This window comes from Solanum dulcamara, chromosome 4 (assembly GCF_947179165.1).
Source record: "Solanum dulcamara chromosome 4, daSolDulc1.2, whole genome shotgun sequence".
Lineage (NCBI taxonomy): Eukaryota > Viridiplantae > Streptophyta > Magnoliopsida > Solanales > Solanaceae > Solanum > Solanum dulcamara.
This window is the reverse complement of record NC_077240.1, coordinates 3,498,467-3,515,956: the sequence shown is the minus strand read 5'-3', so window position 1 is coordinate 3,515,956 and position 17,490 is coordinate 3,498,467. Positions and strand designations below refer to the sequence as shown.

Genomic DNA, 17,490 nt, shown 5'->3' with positions numbered 1-17,490 from the left:
GTTCTAACAACACTCTTTATTTTTTTTAAAGGTTGGGTCAAATCTTATCATGACAACTAAAAACGAACGGAGAGAGTATTAATTGAAATTTTCTTAATAGTTTGTTGCTAATTTCTTACTTCCTTCGTCTCATATTAGTTGATCATTTTTTTTATACGTATATTAAGAAATTATAAATAAGAAGATAATTTTATTAATTCACCCCTTAAAGAGTTTTTTAGGAATTTTACAAACAAATGTGAATACTTTCAAAAATAATTAATTGCAAGGGTAATATATGAAAAATTTAATTAATGCTCTCTTGATTTAGTAAGGCAGACAATTAATATGGACAAATATTTTTAATAAAATGATCAACTAATATGGGAAGGGAGGGATACTAATTATTATGCACAATTTTTTAAAAATTATTATTGATGTGATTATAATTAAAAATCGTACACAATTAAATTTATAGTTAGTTTTTATTTCTTAATTTGTCCAATTCACTTCAATTTGAATCAATCATGTTTTAAGATTAGCTTTGTAAGATTGTCTTCAATTCTTTGAGATGGTCTATTAAGCATTTCAAACTCAAACTAATTAGATTATCAAATAATTAAATTTTAAAAAATATTGTCTTAACTTTGAATGTCTTATAAAGATAACAATCACTATAATATTGATTTTTATAATTAAAAGTATTACGAAATATTATATAAGTTTTAAAAAATGATACTCTAATTGGCATATTCAATGAAGTGGAGTCTTAATTTTATTTTAAAATACTTTTAGAATAATTTTGATAGTTTGTATAATAATTGATTCCATTGAAAAAGTTTTCAAAACTATAATCAGTAAAAGATATTTAAACATTTATATTATCTTGTAACGTACAATAATTTATATATGTTTATTTTTTTTTTACAAAATATTACAAGAAATGTTATATTGAACAAAAACCAATTATTAAATTATAATCAACTACAATATTTTTTTAGAATTTATGAGAATAAAATATATACATAAAAAGATTAAATAAACATAACTCTATTTTCTAAATTTTGATTTTAGACCATCTATTCTATTGAGACGCTCCTGTATTGAGCTTAACTCAAAGAAATGAAGAAGAAAATAGAATTGTAACATCGCTGAAATGAGCAAGACAAAGGGTGGTTCCACCCACTTCGACGCCTTCATTGTTAAATGGAACCATGAAATTTCAAATAAAATCGAATTTAAAATATCAAATTAATGAATAAAACACTAAAACAAGAAATCATGAAATTTTGGATGCAGAAGTGACAAGTAAGAAATTTGAGAGGGTGAAAAGGATAGAAAAATAAACTTTTCCGCACTGAGCTTAACTTAAAAAACTAACGAAGAAAATCAAGTTGTCGACGGAAACAACAATGGCGGCTCAAAACTAATATCTTTTTTGCATTTTTTTTATTAAGGTGAATTTTTATCGAGTAAATTAAACAGTGGATCCAAAAGTATGTATAATACTTTTTTGCTCTGATATTTTGACCCGTGTTTATAATATCCTCAAATTTAGTTTTAATGTCATTCTCATACTAAAATTAATGCATAAAAGGGAAGAAAAATATTTTCTTGTTTCCCATATAGTTGAATGTAAGGTTGCTTGTCGGTCGATTTGACCCCTTTTTTATATTATAGGTTAGATTTATGGATAATGTCTTTGATTCGGCTTGGACAACCATCCTTTCTTTGAATTAAGCCCAAGATCTAATTTTTTTACATGATATCAGTCATTTGAATTAGGCCCAAGATCTATTTTCTTACATGATATCAGACCTAAACCCATATCAATTTATGATTACTAATGTTGGACCTCCATATTAAATTGTTTATAGATAAGTTGTTCAATCCTAGGTGTGAGTTGGGGTGTCGAGTCCCGATGAGATGAAAAATCTTGGACTTTTTTATATAACTTGGCCATCCTCTTTCATTTGAGCTATTTTTTTTTGATTGAGTTAGATTTAAAATTTATTTCTTTTAGATTTAAAATTTATTTCTTTACCCGACAATTACTATTTTTATAAAGAAAATAACCATCATGTACTAATACTTAATTAAAATTAGCATTTTTATTTGAGATTACATAATTCTTTACTTCATTAAACATCCAAAAAAAAAATAAATGCAACGTAAGGTGATCCAATCAATCTCCTAAGAATGGAATAATCTCCATCTCTTAATGCCCAAAAGCCTTTAATTCCTCTTTCTTTCTTTCTCCCCTTTGCCAGGAGCAACCAGGCCTCTGTCTTATTCCGCCAACAATTATTTTCCAAAAAATGTCCACTTCCATTTTCCTCCTTTGGCTTGTTAGCATTCCTCTAACAATTCATGCCGCCATTAATGTTAATCCACCTCAAGGTAAAATTATTGTGCATTTCAGTAAAATACATTAACATTGTCTTAATTTTTTTCGGGTTATGTGAATTAAATTGAACATATTAAAATGTATACATATAATAAGATCGCGCTCGAATCCGTTAATGTTGTTTCAGGTTTCCTCTTAAATTGTGGTGGAAATGAAAAAATCATACAAGATTCACTTACATACGGACCGGATGATAGGTTCATAAAAACGGGGAATAAATCAGAGATAAAACAAGAAGGTCTAGTGCCATTATTGTCCTCTGTTCGCTATTTCCCGGATGATGCTGAAGAGAAATTTTGTTATAATTTCCCAGTGAACAAAGGGAGGAAATTGATTATAAAAACTATATACTATTATGGAGGTTTTGATGGAGGCACAGAGCCACCAATATTTGATCAAATCATTGATGGTACAAAATGGAGTATTAATACATCGGCGGATTATGCAGCTGGCCTTAGCTCTTATTATGAGGTTGTTATCGTTGCTCATAATAAGATTTTGAGTATTTGTCTAGCTAAAAATGAGCACACAACTTCGGACCCTTTTATCTCAGCAATTGAAGTGTTGTATCTTGATGATTCCCTTTATAATACTACTGATTTTGGGAAATATGCAATGGTTACTCTTGCTCGTCATAGCTTTGGATCTCATGATAAACTAACGTACGTATGCCTTTTACCCTCTTTTATCTATTTCCTTGGAAGGAGTAACATCTGGTACAATCTATCCTCCCAGACTCCATTTATGGGATTACACTGAATTTGTTATTGTTGTTGTATCTATTTCTTTGGATATTGTTTATTAGTTTTTCTTGAATGGTCATCCAACATTCAGTTTATTGCATCAAAATCATATGTTGTGCCTATTATCGTGGAAAAACAAACAATGCCAGAGAAAATGCTATATTCGGTCCCCAAAAAACACAAGTTTGATGCCACATGAATAAATTTTATAGGAGGTATGATCATGTCAGTAACTCAGCTTACATAATATTCACGTGGCACCACTTCAAATAACAAAAGCTAATCTTTCAACCTAACCTAGTACTGGAGCTCTTCACCATGTGGCGCATCATGCTCTTTTTTTTCCCCTTCGTTTGAGTGGCTCTACATGGATATTATGCAAGGTGAGTTGTTGAAGTGGCACCTAGTATTTATGGAATCGGATTTAGCATTTTTCATCAACTTCTTTTATCTTCTGTGGTATATAGTCATTGCCAAGTTATTTTTCCATCACAAAAATTAGCTTTATTATTTTGGTACAACAAATTGGAAGTTGGATCCATTTTTGGGCTGAAACTAGCATAAATATACATCTATTTGATGTTGAAATTTTCACTATATTCTTCTTTAAATATTTTTAGTTACATGCATATTAACTGACATTTGATAGATGATGTTGAACTAGTTTTCCAGATGACAAATTCAATCGACATTGGGATCCATTAGTAGACGACAATCCAGTTGTAACAAGCCAAGCCCCGGTAACTCCAACAACATTCTGGAATATGCCACCAGAGAAGGTGTTTGAAAATTCAGTGACAGCCAGTAGAGGGAAGTCTCTTGTGGTAAATTGGCCAAAATTTCCACTTCCTAAGACTTATTACTACCTTGCTTTGTACTTCCAAGAAAATAGAACTCCAAGTCCCTATAGCTGGAGAGTTTTTGATGTCTTAGTGAATGGAGTAAAATTCTTTAGCAACCTTAATGTCACAACCAGTGGTGTAACTGTTTATAGCACAACTTGGCCTCTTGAAGGAGAGACAACGATCACATTGATTCCCGCGATTAATAGTCCTGTTGGTCCGGTGATTGCAGCTGGTGAACTCCTCCAACTTTTGCCTCTTGCTGGAAGAACTCTCACAAGAGATGGTAATTGTTCATTTCTACAATATTTTCTGTACTAGTCAGTGACGGATCCAAAATATAGATGATGTGGATTCTGAGTTGATAGTCAGTACGAAAGTATGTTTAACTTATCTGTCAATTTAGGTGTTAGCTTCTAGAGTAACACATTTTTGTTGCACTTGAACAGTGGCAGTAATGATTGATGTAAGGAAAAGCTTTAACAAAAAACCTCAAGATTGGCATGGTGATCCATGCCTTCCGAAGGACAAGTCATGGACTGGAGTGATATGTTCTTCTGGCATGAACACACGAATCATCTCCTTGTAAGTTTAATTTCCCGATTTGATCCACGATTACTATTAGATCAATGATATACAACTTTTCTGATGCAACTTTTGTGCTCTTGGTTATGTTTTCTAATAAAGGAATTTAACCGACGCTGGAATTTCTGGATCATTGCCACCAAGCATATCTAAATTAACTGCACTCAGTCATCTGTAAGCTATCCTTTATCATATATTAGATTGCTTGGTTTTGTTATCTATCGATGGAATATATATACTAATTATGAACGACTCGTTTAAAGGTGGCTTGGAAGCAATGAACTTACAGGTCAAATACCTGATTTAAGCTCATTGCAGAACTTAGAAACTCTGTAAGTTCCCATTTGTTGTTCTTCTTCCTATTCTCTTTTTCTAATGACTGAGAAATCTCAGAACGCCAACTGGCTCATTGTTCGATAAGTAATGAACCTGCTTCTCTACCCTTCTCCACTTAATAATCAAGTTTTTCTCGAAAAGGAAAAAATACGAGATTTTTGTTCTTCCTACTTTACTCTAATTCTTATCCTAATTTGTATTTCTAACAAATATATTCATTTCCCCTGCAATGGAAAAAGGCACTTGGAGAACAACCAGTTGGAAGGATCAATCCCTGAATCATTAGGAAAACTACCAAAACTTCGAGAAGTGTATGCTCCTTTTTTTTTTATTACTTAACTCAGTTTTTTATTTTGTATATTTGATGATTACTGTTCATCTCTGTAAGTCCATAACTAATATTTCTGTTTTTATAGATTTCTCCAAAACAACCGTCTCAAAGGGAGTATTCCAGGAAGCCTAATAAACAAAAATGGCATAAACCTTAAGTAAGCAATCTGTAATCTTGAATTGGAACATATCACTTTTTCCAGTTTAATACAACAACTGATCCTGTTGATGTTATACAAATATTTTTTGTTTAGGGTATCTCCTGGAAATGAGGTATCAAGTTAGGGACTGGCATAACGAGAGAATTAAATGAAGAACTACCAGAACTTGTTACATACTTTTCAGAAAGTGGACAGAGTTATTCGGGACCTCTCACGGGAAACACAAGTTATAAGATGGACTGAAGGGATCCGGAAGAAGAGCTTTTAGTATTGGTGTACTTCGTGTATAGCATAAACATAATCACATCTAATAATTTTTTTTAAAAAAAAATAGCAAAGTAAAGGTGTATTTGTACATCAGTCATGACTAGTAATCATTTAATAGAAGATAGATGTAACCATGTCTTCTTATTTTCTTTTTTTGATTCAAATGAAAGGTATGTGTAAAAAATTCGGTATTAAAGGGACTTTGGCAAAGCTATAGAGAAAATGTAAACTGTCATCACGTATTCTAACCACCAAAAAGTTATATTAAGTTAATTGCATTAACCATTTCAAACTTATTTCTGATAGTAAGATTCTTACAAACAGTCAAACCCTTTGTTGTTAATCTCAGGCTTCAGAATAAGGTTGAAAGATAACACAACAGGATAAACAGAGTACTTAATAAACATTTAAATCATCTCTAGAATAATGTTTGAATTCAATCAGGATACGTTTATTTGATACAGAGTCAAAAGTATAGTTAGTTGTTACAGAAGCTAAAAGGGGCATTCCCTTGTAAATATGACTGCCCCTTTGTATCAAAAGATTAGTGAAAAAAACCATAGACATAACTGAATATAAACAACCGTCTTAGACGAAGAGTAAATGCCTAACAAAATAGAAGACATGTTTCTAATTCCGCCTTGTCACTGCTGCTGTTGTTTCTTCTCCAAACTTGAATTCTGGAAATATGAATCCTTTTTCGCTGAACAGCGTATCAATCAAGTTCTCTAAAGCCTCTGGGGTCAGTTGAAATCCATCCCAATGTATATAAGAAGCCCTATCAGAACACGTAGCAGCAGCTCCACTGCCCCAACATACCTTCATCAAATTCTCTGTCTTGAATCCCAGAAACGCGCGGTTTTTAAGAACAGCCATGAATGCTTTGTAGTGATCTGCATATATGATGTGAACATCAGGGTATTTTACACGCAGCTCCAGAATTGCTTGCCAGAGGTGATCATTGTGAAACATTGAGAACATATTCAGTCCCCTGTGGCATCTGTTTTTGCCAATGGCATCGCCCTCTGGAAACAGAGTCCGATAACCAGGAAAACAGCCCATGGGTACAATTCCAGAAACCATAATAGTTGTAGCTTCAGCTTCTTTGATGAGTCTTTCAACTGAATTCTTAATGGTCTCCACCACTTCAGGCACGAGATGGGATGCCTCTGAAATAGATTTTCCATTTAAGAAGGCATGCTTGTAGTCGTTGACGCCGGGTTGATCCATAAAGATGAGGGCTTTCTGAAGAAGCTTGTTTTTGGCGCAGTCATGAAAGTTGAAGCAATGTTTATAAAAGAACTTCATGAATGTGACAATCTGTGATAGTTCATGAGACGGAGGAGGTGGTGTGATACCATTCTTGAGGAAGAAAAAGGGTTTCATGATGGTAGCTCCAGGGGTCGCAAAATTAAGACCAGAGTCGAAGAATTCTGTGCCTAGTAATTTGGTGAATGATTGTGGAGAAGGCAAATTGAGGGTTGCAGCAATATGATTAACGGCTGATGATGATGAAGAAGACCCTAAATTGTATATGGAATTAAAAGGAGCAAGTCGTAGAGCTTCTTTGGCGAGAGAGAAAGAAGGAAGAGAGTAAGAGAGTAAAAACAAGAACAACAAATAGCGGCTGCTGCAATGGGAAGCCATCGAAGCAGAGAAAGAAATTAAAGAGATTAGGTTTGTAATGCAAAACTGTGACTTAGGGTAGATACTGTATTTATAGATGCTAACATGCATGTTTCCTACGTTGATTAGGATTAGGATTTGTTAATTATAATTTGTTTCCTAAGTTGATTAGGAATAGGATTAGGATTAGGATTAGGATTAGGATTAGGATTATATAGTTTTCGTTTAGAAATTTACTGGTTCTTTCCATATTTTCTAAGAAAACAGAATTCACTTTTCTTTTCTTTTTTTTTCACAAAAACTAATGAGGAAAATAAAAGGAATATATTATCTTTCTAGTATATTCTTTCAGGAAGCGAAAAAATTTGGGTCTTCCTGTTATAAACTACTGTTGCGGGGCAAATTAGCAGAACAAACTGCTCTTTCCTGCTGTCTTTTGGTACTCACTTCAACATGTTTTGCAGCTACCAAGACTGACACCATGTTGTCTCTGGCTAATAATAAAGACGAAAGTGAAAAGTGATTTCATGGAATCAGTTTTTGCAAAGTAAATCTCTTGAAAGAACTGATTCAACGAAGCATGACATCCAAAAAATGACACTGCAGTTGCCAGGAACAATGTGATATTAATAATATTCAATAGAGGGGTACGGATGCAATTTGTGCAACATAATCAAATACTACAAAACGCGTTTTGAATGCATAGTAAAAAAGGAAACAAAATGCGTAGTCAAAAAGAAAACAAAACGCGTTTTGAACGCGTAGTAAAAAAAACGCGGTTTGAACGCGTAGTCAAAAAAGGAGGTGCAATACGCTGATTTTACACGTTTCTAATTTCCTATAAATAGAGGGTCTCTTGCCCTCATTTAGATTATCCCACAAAATACAATCTAAAAGAGTAAGAACACAAAGAAAATTATACACCAAGATAAATATTGTAGTCTTGAATGTCCTTTTTAGTGAATTGTTCCTTTTACCATAGAGAAGTGTTAATTGTTGTTTTCTCCTTGTATTTGAGAGCAGTGTACTCCCATATTATCATAGTAAGATCCTTCGACCCCGTGGCTTTTCCCTCTATCTATTTGAGGGATTTTCACGTAAAATTCTCGTATCCAATTTATTTTCATTATTTATTATCATATCAAACTTTAGTTGTAGTGTTTTCTTCTCCAACAGTGGTATCAGAGCCCACAGTTATTCTGTCTGTTTTATGCGAAGGTACTATTTGTAAATAGTAAGTTTCTGTAAATAGTAAAATTCAGTGAAAAGTACTATTCACGTGAATAGTAAATTTCGATGACGGTACAGTTTGTCACGATTGTTTGCAAAAATATTTAGAAATAATTTAGAAGGGTGTGAAGCAAATAACAATATTGAGTACAACAAAATTTGACGTTGAGAAATTCAATGAGACTAATTTCTTGTGAAAAATAAAAATAAGAGCGATATTGAAAAAAGACAATTGCTTAGCTACAATTGAAGGCAGACCTACAGACTTTACTGATAATAGCAAGTGGAACAATATAGACAACAACGCAGTTGCTGATCTACTCTTGACACTAGCTGATTAACTGTTGTCTAGTGTGGCTGAAAAACGGACGGCAAAGAAAATATGGGATATTCTTACGGGATTGTATGAGGCCAAGTCTTTGCATAATAAAATCTTCTTAAAAAGAAGATTGTATACTCTTTGAATGGCAGAGTCCATATCGGTTACTGAACACATCCATACTTTGAATATTCTGTTTTCGCAACTTACAACAATGAGTTGCAAAATGGAGGGGACTGAACATGCGGAGCTTCTACTTCAAAGTCTGCCTGACTCATATGATCAACTCATTATCAACCTGACAAATAATACGAATAGTCTAGTTTTTGATGAAATTGCCACTCCTGTCTTAAAAGAAGAAAATCAATGCAAAAATAAGAAAGACAGACAAACAAGTTCGCAGCAAGCTGAAGCTTTGATGATAGTGAGAGGAAGACCAACGGAATGTGGCTCTAGTGGAAGTCATAATCATGGTAGATCTCAATCAATAAGTAGTAAGAATATCAAGTGTTACAACTTTGGCAAAAAAGGACACATTTGAAGAATGATTGTCAGTTCAAGAAGAAGAGTGAACACACTGAGTCATCAAATACTCAAGGAAATATTGCAAGTACCTCGGATGATGGTGATATTTTATGTAGTGAAGCAATATCAAATAATGAAGGCAGAAAACGTTCACTGATGTCTGTATCATGGACACAAGAGCAACATGGCACATGACTTCTCAGAAAGAATTGTTCCATCAATATAATCTTATTTCAAGAGGGTCTGTGTTCATGGAAGACGATCATGCTTTGGATGTTATTGGTATTGGGTCCATCAAAATAAAGATGTATGATGACACGATACACACCATCTAGGAGGTACGACATGTAAAAGACTTGAGAAGCAATCTATTGTCTTTGAGATAATTAGATGATAATGGATGTTCATATAAGACTCATGGTGGAGTTATGAAAATATCAAAAAGAGTGCTTGTAGTAATGAAAGCAGAAAAACTTACTGTAAATCTATATATACTTAAAGGTGAAACACACTAAGAAGGAGAAACATCAACCGTATCACCAAGTTCATTTGAAGAATCAATGTTGATGTGACATCGTAAACTTGGCCATACGTCGGAATGAGGTTTGAAGATTCTTGCTGAGCAAAAACTTCTTCTAAGGCTTAAAAAGGTTTCACTATCCTTTTGTGAGCATTGTGTTACCAGTAAACAATATGGACTGAAGTTTAGCAGTTCCTCTATTAAAAGCAAGAAAATATTAGATCTGGTCCACTCTGATGTCTGGCAAGCACCGGTGGAGTCTCTAAGAAGAGCAAAATATTTCATGTCATTTATCGATAATTACTCGAGGAGAAGTTGGGTGTATCCAATCAAAAGAAAGACAGATATTTTTTTGGTTTTCAAAGAGTTCAAAGCGCAGGTGGAACTTGAATTTGAGAAAAAGATAAAGTGTTTGAGGACAGATAATGGAGGAGAATAAACTGGTGATGAATTTTATAACTTCTGTAAATAAGAAGGTATTAAAATGCAGCTCACGGTGGCATATACTCCACAACAAAATAGAGTAGCAAAGCGGATGAACAGAACCTTATTAGAACGGATAAGAGCTATGTTGGCAACTGCAGGGTTGAAAAAACCATTCTGGGCAAAAGCAGTCAAAACCGTTTGTTATGTGATTAATCGGTCACCATCAACCACAATTGATCTGAAAATGCCAATGGAGATGTGGACAGAAAAATGAGTTGATTATTCTCGCTTACATATATTCGAAAGTCCTACTTATGTTATGTACAACACCCAAGAAAAATCGAAGTTGGATCCGAAATCCAGGGAATGTATTTTCTTAAGGTATGCTGATGGAGTTAAGGGGTATCGCTTGTGGGATCCCAATGCCCGCAAGGTGGTAATTAACAGAGATGTGTTTGTTGAAAATAAAATACAAGCAAAACAAGGTAGCACTTCGAAAGAAAAATCAGATACTACTGCAATTGAAGTTCAAAAAATAGAAGAAGCTCCAGTTTCTTCTGAGACAGTACCAGAGCACGAAGAACAAGAGCAAACTGAGATCAAAACTCCACAAGTTCGACGGTCAACTAGGGAGAGAAGAGAACCATCTTGGCACTCAGATTATTCTATGGAGGGCAATGTTGCATATTGTCTCTTAACAGATGATGGAGAACCTTCAACTTTTCACGAGTCTATGAAAGGCCAAGAATCATCTCTGTGGATGGCAACAATGCGAGAAGAAATTGAAGCTCTTCATAAAAATAAAATATGGGATCTTGTTCAATTTCCACAAAAGAGAAAGGCCATTGGAAACAAATGAGTCTACAAGATCAAACGGGACGGTAATGATCAAATGGAGAAGTATCATGCAAGATTGGTGGTGAAAGGCTTCGCTTAAAAAGAAGGTATAAACTTCAATGAGATATTTTCTCCGGCGGTTCGACTCACAACAATTCGAGTGGTCTTGGCGATGTGTGCTACATTTAACTTTTACTTGGAGCAGTTAAATGTCAAAACTGCATTTCTTCATGGAGAGCTTGAAGAAGAAATTTACATGTTCTAACCAGAAGGTTTTGAAGAACATGGAAAAGAGAACTTGGTTTGCAGGTTGAACAAATCTCTATACGGTCTCAAACAGGCGTCGAGATGTTGGTATAAGAGATTTGATTCCTTCATTATAAGCCTTGGATACAACAGACATAGTTCAGATCCTTGTGTTTATTATAAGAGATTTGGTGATGACGACTTTGTTATTTTGTTGTTGTATGTTGATGACATATTGGTAGCAGGCTCCAACAAAAATTGTCTCACAAATTTAAAGGCACAGTTGCTTAGGGAGTTTGAAATAAAGGACTTGGGACCAACAAACAAGATTCTAGGGATCAAATTCACTGAGACAGAAATAATAGGAAGATTTGGCTTTCTCAAAAGAACTACTTGAAGAAAATCTTGCAACGCTTCAAGATGTAAGATTGTAAGTCAATTTCTACCCCACTTCTTATTAATTTCAAGTTATCCTCAAGAATGAGTCCTAGAAATGAAGCAGAGAGGATGGAGATGTCTCGAGTGCCGTATGAATCAGCAGTAGGAAGTTTAATGTTTGCCATGGTATGTACAAGATCTGACATTGCACAAGCAATGGGAGTGGTTAGTCGATTAATGGCTAATCCTGATAGAGAGCATTAGAATACTGTTAAGAGGATACTAAGATATGTCAAGGGTACCTCAGTTGTTACTGTTAAAGGTTATGTTGATTCAGATTATGCAGGTGATCTTGATAAAAGCAAGTCCACCATAGATTATGTGTTTACTCTTGTTGGAAGAGTTGTAAGGTGGGTTTCAAAACTGCAATCTATCGTGACTACATCCACGATGGAAGCAGAATATATAGCAGTTACATAAGCTAGCAAAGAGGCAATATGGATGCAAATGTTACTGGAGGAGCTCGGGCACAAACAAAAGAAGGTTGCTCTGTTTTGTGACAGTCAGAGCACTTTGCATCTTGCAAAGAGTTCGACATTTCATTCAAGGACAAAGCACATACGAGTTCAGTATCACTTTGTTCGTGAGAAGATGGAAGAAGGTAGTGTGGATATTTAGAAAATTCACACTAATGACAACCTAGTAGATATGTTTACGAAGTCGATCAACAGTAACAAGTTTATATGCTGTCGATCTTCTGTTGGCCTAGCAGAAATGTAACATTGCAGTAATTGGGTAGAAAGGATGGTGTGAATACTTAATTGATTCTCAATTAAATCTTCAAGTAGGAGAATGCAAGATAGTCAAACACTACAAAACGCGTTTTGAATGCGTAGTCAAAAAGGAAACAAAATTTGTTTTGAACGCGTAGTCAAACAGAGAGGTGCAATACGCGGATTTTACGCGTTTCTAGTTTCCTATAAATAGAGGGCCTCTTGCCCTCATTTAGATTATCCCACAAAATACAATCCAAAAGAGTAAGAACACAAAGAAAATTATACACCAAGATAAATATTGTAGTCTGGAGTTTCCTTTTTAGTGAGTTGTTCCTTTTACGAGAGAGAAGTGTTAATTGTTGTTTTCTCCTTGTATTTGAGAGCAATGTACTCTCATATTATCATAGTAAGATCCTTCTATCCCGTGGTTTTTCTCCTCTATCTGTTTGAGGGGTTTCCACGTAAAATTCTCGTATTCAATTTATTTTCATTATTTATTATCATATCAAACTTTAGTCGTAGTGCTTTCTTCCCCCAACAATTTCCTTCAAAAGAATATAGCGTGTAGTAATTCTCAGGTAGGTAGAAATGTTTGCATCGATTTTATCATACAATAAATGTTATGAACAAGCATATTTCTGATTATTCAAACCAGCTCTCAACTATATACCTTGATCTGGTCTTGTGTGTCTCCATAATCTCTAGACATAATTGCACATTCCATCAGTTTCTGTCCCTGTTGCATAAAAATTATGATCTAATCCAAATTTAATTAATCTTCCGTTTCTTCCCTTTCTCGTGGAACTGCACCAAAGTTCTTAACTAGTAAGTCCACGATAAGTGGTACTAATTCATCACAAGGAACTGCCTTCTTGTATACTTCTCCCAAATGTGAATCACTCCCTATTCTGCCTCCTAAGAAAACATCGGCGCCTTCCACAGTCTTCTTGTCCTTATCTCTAGTCAGGCATCCCATGAATCCAATGTCTGCAACTTGAACTTGTGCACACGTATTCGGGCAGCCTGTCCAGTGCATCCTGACTGGCCTTGTTAGAGATACTTGCCTTTGAACCTCTTCAGTGATCTTCAGGGAACGCGCTTTTGTCTCAATTATGGCTTGTCCACAAAACTGGTTACCAGTACAAGCCACTAAACCTTTCATGAGAATAGGTGGATCAGGTGAAAATTTGCTCAGAAGAGGCTCTTTAAGCAGTGCCTCAATCTTTGAATTCTCAATGTTGGGAATAATAATGTTCTGTTCCACAGTCAGCCGGAGCTCTCCCGAACCATACTCATCAGCCAAACGAGCTAGATCATCCATGTCGTCCGCTTGGACACGCCCCACTGGAACGTGAAGACCAATAAAGCTATAGCCTTCCTGTTTCTGTGGATGCACACCTAGATAATCTCTTCTTTCCCATTGTTTCTGAACCAAGTCTTCTGGAGATGCTCTCTCTAGCTCTTGCTGAGCCATTCTCTTTTCAACCTCTGCCCTGAATCCTTCTACACCCTGCATTAGTTGAAATTGAAACAAGTTAGACCAACTAAAGAAAATTCTGGTCCACCTGATAAGGCATGTAACAGATACCTCCTAGATGAGAACCGATCCATCCGTTTTCACCATTACATGAAGTAGGACTTGCTATAGAACACTATCGAATCAGAAGATAATGTATTTTGGCTGGAAATTAAGCCCTTGATGTAGTTATAAACAGTTCAACTTAGAAAACTTTGTTGAGGCCATTTACAAAACAAGCATGAAAATGGCCAATGTACCGAAGTATCACTCACCAGTTCATCAATTAACCACATCATTCTACATTTCTGCCTGTTCCCTCTGAAACCAAGATCTCTAAAAGCTTCCAGTATTGCTTTGCAAACCGGAACAACATCATCGGCTGGAACCCATGCATCAAGAGGAATTGCCTCATCACATCGTTTCGCACTGAAGAACCCTCCCACAAGCAGGTTGAATCCAAACCGTCCATCTTTTGTGGCAGGCATGTATGCAAGATCATTGATATGAGGGTGCTCATAAAGATCATGAGAGCCTACTACACACGGATTCCACTTCCTTGGCCTGGGATAATATTGCAAAACTCTTGTTAATACAACTACTTTAATTTTCTCCCTCAATAACAAGAACATGAGGCGAATACTCTTTCTTTATACAAAATTAATGATCCCATTCTTCACAATTGTTATCATAAAGATAATTACTCCTAGACTGTTTGCACATAATCAAGTACGCTGTAATTTAACAGAACAGATATATCCATAGATAGGTATGCTAAATCCATTAAGAACCAAAAAAATGATTATAGCACGAACCAACGCATAGAGAAACATATTGTATGGAAGACTTACAAGTTAGAAACTGCCGGATTTCCACGTGAATTACCAGTGATAAATTGGGAGAGCAAATTAGTGTAAGGCCTTGTGTCAACTATTTCTTCAGGATCAATTCCAGCAAGAGGATTTCCTACTGGATTCCTGACATTATCCATGCCACTCTGCAAACTGGTCAAGCCAACTTCTTCAAGTCCCTTTAGTATCTCAGGCACATCATGCAGCACAACTCCACGAATCTGCCAATTTTGCCTTGTCGTAATATCAGCACATCCTTCCTCTCCGTATTTCCTTACCACACTTGCCAAATATCGAGTCTGAGCACTCGTTGTTACTCCATTTGGAAGTTTCAACCTCATCATGAATCTCCCATCTGGTCACACAAATTTGGTAATGAAAATAACATCTTCAATTGAAAATTTGATTACTTGAATAGAGCGGATAAGTAAAAATCTACAAATTCAGCCATGAAAAGGACAAATTTTGATGCATAGAAATCTGGAAACATGAGTTTCTTAAAATATAACAACCACTTTCAAGTCTCAAGTCTAGATTAAGGAAAATGTTAAGGTATACCACAACAAATATGAATTAATTTGCGATTGAGATGTAGTTGATAGTGGCGCCGGATGCACCATACAAATGATGGATTCAACTGATTGCATCAGTTTTGACACGGAATGTGGATACACTTCTAAAAACAATACTAAAATGCCAAACAAATACTCACTCTGTCCCAATTTATATAAGTCAAACTTATTAATTTGACCGTGAATTTGGATATCAAATCTACATAAGTATTATAATTCACAATAATTAATACTTAAAAAGACATTTAAAAATGGAGTCCTTTGTATTGTTGCAATAACATATATATATATATATATATATATATATATATCAAGTTAAAAATTGAATCTATCAAATTTAAATCTTGGATTCACTTGTGATAGTTGAGTTAGTTATATAAATGGAGTGAAGCTGAGCTTGAGAACTTACACTGATTCTTTCTCCTATGGAAGAGGCCAAGCCACTTAAGCCTAACATCAATGTCATCCTTAGTTAGCTTGGATTGATCTATCTCTTCAATAGGGATTTTAGCTAGCTCTTCAATACCATTTTCCATGAACAACTTCATAGGTTCCCTCTCAATCTTCACCTTCTCTTGAGGATTAATTCCTTTCCTAAACTGCTCTTTTAGTATCCAATATCCATCTTTTTCCTCAACTCTTGGCTCTAGTCTCTCAGGAGCAACCTCTGGAGGCGCCGCAGCAGCCACCGTCTGCAGCGGAGTTGCATTGAGCTTGAGAGTAATACTCTTGGAAAATCTAGTTGGATTTGGCAATGAAGGTGCCAAAAGTTTGATAGAAAAAGATGCCATTTTGGAAGTTGGAAGGGGAAGGAAAAGAGATGTCACACCATTTTGTAGAGTTGTGGGAGTGAGTGGATGCGTGGCAAAACGTTTAATGGACTCTTGATTGTTGCAAAGGGTCGTTAATGTTAAGACTTGTTCGGACAAGAATGTCCCTGTTACCGTTAAAAACTTTTCAAAAATGGTAGGATATAATAGCAAGTTTCGGTGTCAGGTGACCATCAAAAGGGATTGGATGCGGTGAAGTGAAATTTATTAGGGAAAATTACCCATTTACACGTGTTATATTACCATATTTACTAATACTCTCAACTAGTTGGAAAAATATCAAAAATCCCTATTTTTTTAACTCTCTCCCTATTTCACTGATACATCACTTTTACCTTATATCAGTTACCTAAATTTACGCCTATTCTTTAGCCTCCTTGATGGCAGTTTCTTGTTTTCAATTTCAGTCCATCTATTACTCAATTTCAAGAATCCAAGTAAGGTATATTCAAGTTTTTCCTTTAATGGTGTCTCACTTCATTCTCACCTTCTTCGATTTCCTCTGTTTTCTTCTGTAATTTTTTTTCTCACATTGTTCACTGATTCACATGGAATCCGCTCCATCTTTTAGTGTTGGTCTCACTCAGTTGAATAAAAATCAAGAAAATCTTGATTCACCGGACGAGGTTAGATCCAAACATCGTAACAATCCATCAGTGATGGATAAGCTCCGTGAGAAAATTGAAATCAAAATCTCAAGTTCAACATTCACCCAAAGAAGCCAACAAGAAGATTGAAGGAGTTTCAACACGCCCTTTTTTTAATGTGGTTTTTTACTGCTCCTGATACATATAATTTTATGTATCAGATTCGTATGTATCAAGCTTGCATGAGAATCTGATACATCCTGTTTATATTTTTTTTAAATGTCATTTTTATAAAGTTTTACTAATTCCTGATACATATACTTTATGTATCAGATTTTTATCTATTTCATGATACATTGTCTTTTTGTATCAAATGCTCATATATCAGGATTTACTGTTTCTGATACATGTTATTTATATATCAGATTCTCAAGTATCAAGCTTACATGAGAATCTGATACATCCTGTTTATATAATTTTTTAAATGTCATTTTTCTAAAGTTTTACTGATTCCTGATACATCTATTCTATGTATCAGATTCTTATTTTTTTTGATACATCATTTTTTTATCGGATTCTCATGTATCAAACGTTAATGCTC

General features: G+C 34.9%; 3 protein-coding genes across 3 annotated transcripts; 1 reads left to right on the top strand and 2 right to left on the bottom strand.

Annotated features, from left to right (window-relative positions):
* Nucleotides 1–2,297: 2,297 nt before the first annotated feature.
* Nucleotides 2,298–5,732, top strand: LOC129884519 (probable LRR receptor-like serine/threonine-protein kinase At1g67720). The gene is made up of 9 exons (XM_055958814.1): nt 2,298–2,379; nt 2,514–3,048; nt 3,794–4,257; nt 4,421–4,556; nt 4,659–4,730; nt 4,820–4,888; nt 5,132–5,203; nt 5,309–5,380; nt 5,477–5,732. Exons 1-9 carry the CDS (start codon nt 2,298–2,300, stop codon nt 5,505–5,507), a joined length of 1,533 nt encoding a protein of 510 aa, XP_055814789.1. The 3' UTR covers nt 5,508–5,732.
* A 335-nt stretch (nt 5,733–6,067) lies between these two features.
* LOC129884518 (GDSL esterase/lipase At5g03980-like) lies at nt 6,068–7,326 on the bottom strand. Its single transcript, XM_055958813.1, has one exon. It carries the CDS (start codon nt 7,295–7,297, stop codon nt 6,281–6,283), a length of 1,017 nt encoding a protein of 338 aa, XP_055814788.1. The 5' UTR covers nt 7,298–7,326; the 3' UTR covers nt 6,068–6,280.
* A 5,756-nt stretch (nt 7,327–13,082) lies between these two features.
* Nucleotides 13,083–16,425, bottom strand: LOC129885542 (ferredoxin--nitrite reductase, chloroplastic-like). Its single transcript, XM_055959846.1, has 4 exons — nt 15,882–16,425; nt 14,901–15,255; nt 14,325–14,613; nt 13,083–14,043 (listed from the first exon to the last, which is right to left on the bottom strand). Exons 1-4 carry the CDS (start codon nt 16,261–16,263, stop codon nt 13,306–13,308), a joined length of 1,764 nt encoding a protein of 587 aa, XP_055815821.1. The 5' UTR covers nt 16,264–16,425; the 3' UTR covers nt 13,083–13,305.
* Nucleotides 16,426–17,490: the final 1,065 nt, after the last annotated feature.